At 30.2% G+C, this 11,739-nt stretch overlaps 1 protein-coding gene across 3 annotated transcripts; it reads right to left on the reverse strand.

Moving 5' to 3' along the window:
• Nucleotides 1-2,217: 2,217 nt before the first annotated feature.
• Nucleotides 2,218-11,308, reverse strand: spoon (A-kinase anchor protein spoonbill). Of its 3 annotated transcripts, none has more exons than XM_018462264.1 (6): nt 11,128-11,308; nt 4,611-5,396; nt 3,907-4,422; nt 3,625-3,840; nt 3,388-3,518; nt 2,218-3,301 (listed from the first exon to the last, which is right to left on the reverse strand). In XM_018462264.1, exons 2-6 carry the CDS (start codon nt 5,350-5,352, stop codon nt 3,203-3,205), a joined length of 1,704 nt encoding a protein of 567 aa, XP_018317766.1. In that variant the 5' UTR covers nt 5,353-5,396; nt 11,128-11,308; the 3' UTR covers nt 2,218-3,202. The 3 variants fall into 3 exon arrangements, with proteins under 3 accessions (XP_018317766.1, XP_018317768.1, XP_018317767.1); XM_018462266.1 differs by having other exon boundaries at nt 11,233-11,292; XM_018462265.1 differs by lacking the exon at nt 11,128-11,308 and adding an exon at nt 6,985-7,320.
• Between the last annotated feature and the right edge of the window lie 431 nt (nt 11,309-11,739).

Below are 11,739 nucleotides of genomic sequence, written 5' to 3' on the forward strand. Positions count from 1 at the left end.
CTTCGTATTATCGGAATCCTGTTTTCTGATTGGATGCAGAGCGTCGTACGACAAAAATCGGATGCAGGGTGAATCCAGCATATGAGCATTAATGTAAAAAGGCGGTCATTGGTGGTCATTTCTCAGTTTATGAAAATTTCCGAGGGAAAGAATCGAAGTTCTTGGGTGTACATATAGTATATATGGATGCGTTCCGAGCATGAAGCATTTATGTATGAAACATGTGTATCGTTTATCCTTCTTTATTAATTAATAAACAACAAGGATAAATGATGCATCATACGCTTCTTACGTAACTCAGAACGCACTCCATATAATATAAAAATCCATTTTTACCAATATAGATTAACTTTAATCTCAGTTCAATTTACTTTTCATCTTTTTCTAATTCTTAGAACGAGAAAAAGATGAAGATATTTCTTTATATTAGACTTAGAGGATACCTCTTTGATGCCTTAACCTTGACATATGAGGCGAGTACTGATTAACTTTTCCTTATAAATTAATTCGCGGTCTCTTATAGTTTTCAAGCTATATTTACATAAAACTCATGGAAAGTTGATCAGTACCTTCATCTTTAAATATATGTCAAGGTCAAGGTCATCGAAGAGGTGTCCTCTAATGTAAAGGTTTACCAAGATGAAGTTAATTGAATGATTCAACCATTTAAAATTAAACTACATTGGTAGAAACGCATTATATTGGATGCTTTCCATTTGGTAACACAAGTCGACGAGTGTCGTTTTATTTTTGTTATTCTCTGAATATCATGATAAATATTGTGTAGACTTGTCAATAAATGGAAAGCACTCTCCTATGCTTCATCTTTCCTCTACTTTTGTCTCATATTTAATTAATTATATACTTGTTTCATTTCGAATACAAAAAGTGCGAAAACATACTTCTGTACATATAAAGATCTATAGAAATCAATCTTTCAATTCTTTTATACATCCTTACACATGTAAAGCACATAATATTATGTAATTTGTAACGTTATAACATTATGTAAAAACATACATCTAAATTTCTCTTGAGATTTCTATAAATTAGTGATTAGTTTTTCAAATTGAACGCACGTTTTGATCGTACGTTTTTTATCCTAGAATAAAATTGCGTTCAATAGTTCAAAAATTTTTTTTAATGATAAACAAGGATAAAAACTTGAAAATATAAATTGATGAAAATGTAGCTCTTTGCATGTCCTTGATCAACACAAACATGATATTCAGAATATCGAGAGATATTCAGAATCTCGATCGAGAAATTTGAATGTTTACTTCATTCAAATTAGCAAAATTGAGAAAAAAATTTGGTATAATTTGGCTATTTACAAACATCTTTATTTCTGTTTTACAATACAAAACAATAGTTTACATCTTAGCATAACACTGTTCTCTTTTATTGTAGAAAAAGTTCTTATTCTCTATAATTTTACAGAAGTATAAAAGATGTGTAAGAGAAACTTGCGGTAAAAATTGATACAAGTGTAATAACTCAAAAGATTATACTGATGAATATACAAGCTATTAAATTTACTAATATAATGATTAATACAATGCTAAATGAAGTGTTGTACAAAATTTGAATAGTCAAAAATTGCAGTCAGCTACGTATTATATACACAAAATAAATCACGACTGATTATTACGTAAACGACGTTCGTTGCGCCATATTGTCGCTAATAAATTATAATAAATCTAGTTAATCGCAGCGCGCGAGAAAGCATGTATACTGTGAGCGATTTAATGATCGTAATCTTACATGTATATATATATATGTATATATTCCTAGAAAAATATTTCTATATTACTTTCAATCAACAATATTAAAGATTAACATTTTATAACTGCCAAACGTTACAGTTGAGCGCAATGCACGAGTTACAAACCATTTATAGACTCTTATTTAATTAACTAGTTTCTACTGCATTGAAAAAGATTAGTGTTAACATATTGCGCAAAAATTATCGATATCTAAGTAAACAGATATATACAGTATTACATGCGTACGTCTGGATTAATCCAAAAGTTTAGTCTTTTTGAAATACCAAAAATCGCAAATCATCTTGAGAAAATAGCAAGTATAAAATAAAAATAATTTTATGCCACGATAGGTGAAGTTGCGCAGAATACAAGTTACTGAAAATTAATGTTTGAAAGATAAATCTCTACATGAATTAGTAACCTTTAAATAACTTGATTAGATAACATGGGACATTCATTCAATGAAATGAGATATTCAATGAAATGCGACATTTAACAAATACTTTTACAGTAACAAGTTTGATCTACGGTGATCTAAAATTAACGTGAAAAAAAAGCTAAGTTATTTTGATGGATTCTCGAATCGTCCCTAATCAGAAATGAATATGAGTCACGTAGAAACGAATTTCCTAATTCGTCTGAGTTATTCGATACAATTTTAATTTACATGTGACGCTACTTTGTAAAATGCAAAGTTGTTTTTCTACTCTACGATCTACATCATAGCAAATCTTTATAAATTTCTCTCTTTTTAAATATTCTACAATCGGGAAAACTATTTTACAATATATACAAAAGTACAAGGATATAGAAGAGTTAAGCACAGTTGCATCTTCTTTACGACAGTCTTAAGCTTAGATAACGAAAGCAGTTTTCTGAATGTTTATATGAAATTATCTGAAAGATTTGTCCTGCAAATAACTTTACCGAAGAAAAGTTCAGTTTTCCAGATAAAAGAGAGAAGATATCACGAGTGAGATACAATTTAAAGAGTTGCTGTAAAAAAAGGTTCTTACGTTATCGGACTAAATCTTTTGTACTTGTCAGAACTCGTTTGAAACAACAAGTTTTGTACTTACAAAATGCATTTTTTCTGAGCAATGTTAAGGGAGTACTAAATGCTACTTAAACGCAAAAATACGTGTTTTCTGTACAGCGAAATATCGCCTTATTCATTATTAGAATGATATATATATGTATATATACTGCGTTATTACTTTCTCTATGTATATAATCAATCATTAAGGAAATATATGTCAGAATATTCACAGAGACTTCAATAAAGAATTAAGAAGTACAAGTTACGGAACAAAGTCAAAAAGCAAAATCAATTTTGACGCGATTGTACTAAACTCTAGTCCATACTGACTAAGAACTGTAGATTATGTATGATAATTCGGTAGGAAATTTGAAAATTTTAGAGTTTTTTACAACTCTTATGTACATATGGATTCAAGTGTTTCTGGCTTCATGTCCTCCCATATTACTCTTTCAGCGTATCCGTTTGTTATCAATTCCTCAGTAAGGGAAATTACCTTTAAAAAATTCAATTAATTCAATTAATTTGTACATCAAAAACGCCTGCAAAGAGATTTTCAGAATTGAAACAGTAACTACTTACCCCATAATTGTGTATGATAAAATAAATATTTGCATAAGTATTACTTTGAATACGACCTTCAATCTGCGCTTGTGCAACTCCCTTTGAAGAACAATTCTGTACCACATTGTAAGCTTCTGACGACCATTTACCTGTATGAGTAATATAAAAGTATATAATGTATTCGAAATAATCTTGAATAGAGATATATAAACCATAATCTGGAAAATATATACATTATACATCACATATAATTACCATTTTTTGGCTGAATATTTGCTAAAAAGATTTCAATCGCTTGGAAGGGCAAGCTTAAATAATTTAATATCAATGGTCTACATTCCGAATTGCTAACCGACCAATAACCACCGTAATCGAGTAATCGCACTACGCTTCTCTCTCCCGATGGATCTGGCCATTCAATATATCCTCTAACCCAATTCTCCATCCAATATACAGCCACGTAATCGCCCTCTACAAAACAATGCATTTCATAGTCCCAGTTCTATTTTTTGTATTGATTAAGTTTATATCACTTACTGTTCAATACATCTGGAACTGGTACTGATTCTGTGTTATACCAATACTGCATGCTGTCTTCTAAATTTTGTAAAAGGGGAAATGACGGATGAGTCGGAAGACGAACAAAGAGCCAATTTGGTTTGACGATGTGACAGATATTGATGTCATTATTAACGCCATCAACCAGGGACAGAGGTCGTTGTATAAAGACATTGTACGTAACTTCTTCATTCACCTCGGATATTGTTGAGATCTCCGATAATGTTACTTGCGGGAATCTTTTCTCTGGAAACTTCTGCCTTACCATTTTAAGCGCGACATTAATTCCCTCAACACTGCCTCGTATCGAGCAAATCTTATGATCACCATCGCAAGGGTGATCATTGACGTATATGCCGACGTTTGCCTTTGTACGAATATTGTGTAAAAAGCTACCATGACGACCAATCAATCTGCCCACTAGATGTTGCGGTATAGCAAAATCATACGTGGATGATGCAATGTTGTCTTTTCTGCATCCATTAATACTTCCACCTGTATGAGGACATAAAAATTGATTGTATTCAAGCTGGACGAAGTTGCTGTCATCTAGATCCCACCCAAAGATCTCTAGGAAATAATAATTCATTAATAACTGTATTTTCTTAAAATTGATACTCTACTATTCTATCAATATAAATAAATGGAATATTTCATCTTCAATGATTATCATCGATATTCACCTTTTCCACTATCCGTGTTGCTTCCTTCGCTCCCAGCTTCGTCCGTGACACTGCCGTCCAGAACTACGGAAACCGGGCTGTGATTGGCTGAGTCCCTTTCGTTAACCTCTTGTCCCTGAGTTTTGATAGTGTGTCCCTCGGATTGCTGTTCATTCTCCTTATAATGATACTCATCCGTATAATTTTGTTCAGGTGACCGTGTCTCGCAATGCACAGTCTGCTCCTCATTAGCAACGTTTTGAAATATTCTCGGTTCGTTGTCGTCGTCGTTCTTATTAGACTTGAAAGATGCACTCGTAGCGATCATTTCAAACAAGCTTGTATTTGACTTACTACTGCCAAACTCTACTTCTGTATTGTATATTTCAACATCTTCGTACATATTCTGGCTGCTGCTACAAAAAGCAGATTGCGACGCTGAATTTTTTAACGGAACATCCATGGTCTCGCTGATCTTTCTTGGGATGCGAGTTTGTTCTTCTTCTTGCATGTAGCAGCAGTCAATTGAGGATCCCTGATTGATCTCTTTCTGAACGCTGGAATCATCAATGTTAATGTCAACCTCCTGCGTATTATTTGAAATCGCTTTTTTTACACAGTTCGGTTTTGCAGTCCCCCCTGAGTCATTCCACTGAAGTTCATCTCTGTCTATCCGACGGCGTTTGTACCAAAAGAGAGCGACGACAAGAGCTACCGCCGGAACTGTCCACTTTACAAGTGGTACATGAATAGAAGAATTCATAGTGTGAGTCCACGGTAGCTGCTGTTACCGAAAATTCGTTGATGCTGAAATCAAAGAAGGTACCAATAGTTTTTTAAAATATTATATCAATGAATATTTAAGCGATGATTATTTCATACGATTATATACGTATGTATACATACACTGCCGGTTAAAAGTTTCCGGACATCAAAATTAGCAATTCAATATCTACATTAAATGAAATAGACATTTAACTGAAAAGCAACATAAACTTAAGCAAATTTAATTTATTTGAATATAAAAATAAATCAAATATACAGTTATTCTGTTTGTAAAACCCAGACTTTCTTCTCATTAAAGAAGCGACCTTTCACTTGTAAAAACAAGTTTAACCAATCGCGACATTCTTTCTATAAGTTTCATCAACTTTTGTTGGGATAATTGCTTCCAAACTATTTTCAACGTCTCCCATAAATGTGCGCCTGATATCAGTTAGTGTTTCCTCCACTTCGCAACCCACTTCATCCCTTAATTCAATGGGATTCAAGTCAGGAGATTGCGGTTATTACATAATTTCAATGTCTTCAGATGCTTCGTTGTTCAGTAAATAATTTCGACATAGCTTTGTTTGGATCATTGTCTTGCTGGAAGATAAATCCTCTTTTCACTAGAGGTTCCAGCTGACAAACGATGTTGCGGAGGCTTAAAGTCAGAATATTAAAGTGTCCGGAATCTTTTAACCGAGTGTAATAATTATATTTTGTTATATAAAAAAACTTAAAGTATTCTGTACAAAAATTAATGTTATGAATAATGAATTAAAATCTATTTCGCTTAATGCTAAATTAACACTTGCTGATCAGTGGAAACAGTTTGTGTAAAACGAGACGGTGTGTTAATGTGGAATTCCATGAATTTTCTTCCGTGCACAGCAATTTTTCTGTTTATATATCATATATATATATATAATGAAAATTCTACTTTTAACGGAATATATATAATTATAATTTAATGAGATATTATAATTTCATTAAAATTAAAATAGAAATTATAATTTTATAATATAAATCATCAATCAGAATTAATCACATTGAAATAAGATTTATAGATCATATAAATTTTATATATATAATGTAATATTTTCGATATATATATATATATATAAATATTCTATTTCTATAAACTCATCTCTGTCAAATCATGTTTAAACCAGCATATAGGATTAGTTTTTAAACATTCACTATAACGAAGTAACACTCATGTTCAAAGAGATCTTCAGATCTAATAATGTATACAATTAGCGCTACATTCGCATAAGAAAAATTAATCCAAAAATATTTAAATGTCTAGATTTAAAAAAAAATAGTTTTTAATCTATTGATATCATATATAAATTTAAAAATTATATATGAAAGAGTTAAATATATTCTTGATTTTCATTATTTGAAGGTAAAAACGGCGCAGAACAAAATATTTCATAATGTTTAGCAAGAGAGGTAAAAGTCTCGGATTATATCATCAAAGCAACAAAGCGGAGCTTGTTATGTCATCATTATGATGTTATCTCATAGATGCATATAACGATATAAAGACATAAAAATCTAGAAATTCAAAGCTCTAAACTGTGATAATTAAAAATGTGATATTAAAGTATTTCGTGCTTTTACTTACATTAACGTATGATCGATCCAAGATTAAACATTTCCAGCTGGTCGCGATAATAGAATTTCTTCTTGTATATACAAAATATTTCATTATAATCGCCAAGGGATATGTAGATAGTAACACTACGCAATGTCCTAAAATGAGCCTGAGGCAATACGCGTCGAAATTAATCGGAAGATTGATTATGTGAATACACTATCGACGCCAGCTGGAGTTATACTACGACTCGCAGATTTTCAACACCGAGGACCAGATGGACTGGAACCGTTCGCCGATTATGCAGGCACGATCATGTAAGATGGCATTCACACCGTAAGAGAGAGAACAAGATCTTCGATAACATATAAGGCTATGCAAAAATAATATGAGTAAAAACTTCTGAAAAAAATATTCTAAAATTTCTTTTATCTTTTGGTCAAAATGAAATTTCTCTACAATATAATCATTTTACATATGTCTGCAGCATTTTTATTAGTGATTTTATTATCTCAAGCGATATGTAAGAACTGGTTGATATGATTTCTAGGTCAACAGAAATAAACAAAAAGTTATCAGCACAACATAAAATTCTCATACGTATTCAATTCCATTCAAAACAGAATATGTCTGATCATGTAAGACGTTTTCAAAATTTGACCTAATGCTTGATGCATTCTACTAATTAATGAAATCGATGAAAAAAAATATATCTATAATGAACAAATCCGCAAATAAAAAGAAATGTTCTGTATATAATTGCAACCTGTAGTACCTTCACGATAATATCCGAAATAGAAAGATTGAACTAATTTTGATAAGAAATTACTAATCATCTTTTATCAAAAGTTTCAGATAATATCAATATACGTTAAAAACTTATTGAAATTTCAATACAATTTACTTACAAGATACAATTCAGTTGTAAATCGCGATTAAATTGAATGGATGAAAGTAAGCTTCTGAAATAAGTTGAAATTTTGAATAGTTTTGCGTATTTTTGAAGATATCGAGTCAACAATTTTTTAAGAGTGTTAAACAGAGAGTAAATATATTATACAATAGGAGCAAAATGTTTAAAATGCTTGAAATTATGTTATTGGTTTGAATTTAAAAAAAACGACGAAAACAGCTCAAATCGTAATTACTTTTGGAAATAAAAAGACAAGGACAAAATAACTATGCTGCAGCATTTATAGTGCGAAGAAAAGAGGAAAAAATAAAAAATTGAAATTATATATGTAGAATCATTCAATATAAAAACGAATTGAAACTGATACGTAGAAAAATTGCATTGCATTGCATCACATTACATTTAATTGCATTTTACGTTACATAATCAAATACAAGAAAATATATGTTCTTTTTATGTATTTTTTTAACTTCATCAAAAAGCTATTATAGTAATTAAAAAACTTTATTACATAGAGAGGGAGCAATAATTTTTTTAGCACAGTTATTAAAAGAATGTTAAGAATAATTTCACTGATCATATTTTAATAGGCTTTTAGCTAATAGTTTTTATATAAATCTTACCGTTTTGAAAAGAAGAATCGTTTTTTATTGAATATTATGTTATCATTTAAGATCTACTTATCTCTTTTTTAAGCATTGATGATTTATGCTGCTTTCGAATTAAAAAAATTGGACATTATCACCTCAGAACATGTTAGCGTTATAGGTCAAACGACGTATACTGGTTCAACGTGCTCTCGGAATGTTGAATCTGCGCTGCGTGAGATTAAATGAGGTAACCGGTGCGAGCAAAGAGCTTATTAATAAAAGCATCAAGAGGAAAGGCGGAAATTGCGGTAACTTGATAACTATAATAAATCTCGAACTTCAACTTTTAAGTCTTCAACTTATCGTTAAAAAAAGCTATATTCTTGATGTCTCTTAATGATCGTAATCATATTATGATCCAAATTAAAAAGTCATGTTACATCTTTGCATTAGTTCTATAAGTTTAAATAAAGAATTAATAAATATTAAAATGAAGATGATAGTGACAAAGAATTATCCAGAAACAATACAATTATAAGTAAATATAATTATTTGTTGCATTTGCAGGGGTGATACGTGTTAGTGTGTGTATATATATATATATATATATATACACAGGGTATTTCATTTTAAGTGATATGATCGATTATAAATTGAAAATTTTGAACATATATAAATAATTCACAATAACTGAAATTGCATTACGTGCGTGCAGTTTTGTTGTGTGTGTGAAAGAATTAATATTATTTTTAAATACTTCTTCATTTGCATCTTTTATCGCGTTTCTGCAAAATTATCTATGCATTTTGTTCTTTTCTGATTAATTTTTTTATTTTCCTTTTTATTATATGGCCATTCTTAAAAATTAACGCAAATAAATAAGAATGGCCATATAATAAAAAGAAAAATAAAAATAGAAAAGAACAAAATGCATAGATATTTTTGTAGAGGCGATAAAAAATGCATTTAGATAAGGCTGATAAGTATCATGTAAAATTATGAAGTTCATTTTTACTCAATAATGAATGCAGATTCAACATTTCCAGATCTGATTACTATGTGAAAAACAATGCTTTAAATACATATATTAATAGATAATTTGAATCAAGTAAAATGCAAGATAATAGAATCTAAAAACAATTATCTGCCACTAAGATAAGGTCTGTTCTTTTTCCACACCAAGTTCTGAATTGGTGTACACTGATGTAGTAAGTTAAAATGAGACATGTATAGTTTGTTTCTAACATATTGCACTAATTCAGAACTAGTTCAGAATTCTTAAAAAAAGAACAAACGGTTTATCTTTCCTAATATACCACATGAAAAAAATACGATGTCTATTCTTTTTACGAAGAAAATTCTCAACTGGTGCAATAAATTAGAATGAAATAGATATAGTTTAACATTTGTACAAAAACTTTGGAACAAATAAAAAATTATTACACATTGACATCCTGTGTTTGACTTCATAAGGCATCAATCTTAATGACAGTAGATATAGTTTGTTTCATTCTAACTTATTGTAGTAGTTCAGCACTGTTCGAAAAAGAACAGATCGATAGTTAGATTGACTATTATCTACAATCATTATAGACAAATCAAATTAAACATTTACAGAAATATGAAATAATTATGAACTAAAAAAGCTTTTATAAAAAAACCAATATAAATGATACAAGAAACAATATTACAATGAAACAATACGAACAAACCATAAAAAAATAGATTCTATATTTTTTCTCAATAAACTATAAATTTCTTTCTAACAATTTTTATATTTTTATATACTTTTATTGACTTGTTAATTATGATTTTTGTCAGTGGAATAATAATGTTAAACAATATTAAATAAATAATAATAGAATTGGAAGGTAATCAATAAAAAGTTAATCAAAAACTAAAATTAATTGTTTATAAATATTAAAAAATATAAGCTGCACAGATACTTTTATTAAATATATGTAAAAAGACATTAAATAAACTACTTATAGAAATAGAATATTGTTACTTGCATATAGTTCAATATATAACCTATTTATATAGTCTATATATAGAACACCTAAATTATGGATATATAATTGAGAAAAATCATTTTATAATATTTTTATCACAAAATTATATACAAAATCATATTAAGATTAGACAAAGCGTTTATGACTAGCTATTCTATATACAAAGGAAACATGGAAAATTTTGATTTTGAAATAAAATGGAATATAAAACTAAAATAATTAAATATAATAAATAAGGAAAATTACCTATATACATACAACAATCCAATAATTAAAAAAGCAAAAACGTAATTGAAGAATAAACATATGAACAGGTCCACATTATATATATCGCAAAATAAGAGGAAGAGAGGAGAAAAGGAAGAAGGCGGAAGAATCCGCTATTATTGGCTATTATACACACATAGTCGGAAATAAAATTGAAACATACGGGCATATGCTTTCAGCATTTATATCACTTTTCGATTCCTATTCGCTAGTTGTAGTTCGATTCCTATTCGCTAGGTTTGCTATCGTTACTTAAATATATTATATTTCCGTACTTCTCAACCCGTACGTAATATAGCCGGAAGAAGAAGGTAACAAAAGACGGTCGCCGCATAGAGGTGAACCGAATGAAAGCATGACGAGTCCCCCCCCGATGGAATTATTTACTTACCAATGTTATTAACGTTTCGCGAGGATGCGACTGATCAGCGATCGATCACGTACTTCGTTCAAAGGCCCCTGAAAATCTTTTTGGCGCGCCGTATGATTAACTTACGGCAAATTTTCTGCGAATATTCGCCACGTGCTCGGTGTTAGAAGTATGTTTCTCCGAGTAACGGATATGGCGACAACTCCACTAATTCTGGTGGTTACCGCTATGCGCTTCTGCTGGTGAATTTCCGTGTCTCGCCGCTTCACGCGCATCCTATCGGTCGCAGCTAGAGGCCCTATAATCAGAGTCCGGACACCTCGTATCCTCGACTGTGATTGGCCCGACATTTTTCTTTTATTTGCGCCAGTTATTTGAAAATTGAAATGTATTTTCGCAGAAACTAATACTTACAATAGAATTTATTAAAATTTTATTATTATTGTTATTGTTTAACTTTTGTATATATTATTAAATAATATTTCTCTATAATAATTTATGTACATATGTAAAAAGAGACGTAGAAAAAGAAAGGAGGACGTAAAAAAAGGGTTGAATTGTACAAAAAAGTGTAAGGCCGGAATCAGACTACGCATTGAAGATTGAGATTGAAGATTGAAGATTGAAATTTGA

This window comes from Mycetomoellerius zeteki, unplaced genomic scaffold (assembly GCF_001594055.1).
Source record: "Mycetomoellerius zeteki isolate Tzet28-1 unplaced genomic scaffold, Tzet1.0 scaffold135, whole genome shotgun sequence".
In the NCBI taxonomy this organism is placed as follows: domain Eukaryota; kingdom Metazoa; phylum Arthropoda; class Insecta; order Hymenoptera; family Formicidae; genus Mycetomoellerius; species Mycetomoellerius zeteki.

What these genes read in the sequence shown, in the direction of transcription:
- spoon (XM_018462264.1), bottom strand. Translation starts at nt 5,352, where the DNA reads ATGAATTCTTCTATTCATGTACCACTTGTAAAGTGGACAGTTCCGGCG. An exon ending in CAACACGGATAGTGGAAAAG is followed by an intron (nt 4,423 to 4,610) that starts GTGAATATCGAT and finishes GTCCTCATACAG; the next exon opens with GTGGAAGTATTAATGGATGC. An exon ending in AAATATTCAGCCAAAAAATG is followed by an intron (nt 3,519 to 3,624) that starts GTAATTATATGT and finishes TTACTCATACAG; the next exon opens with GTAAATGGTCGTCAGAAGCT.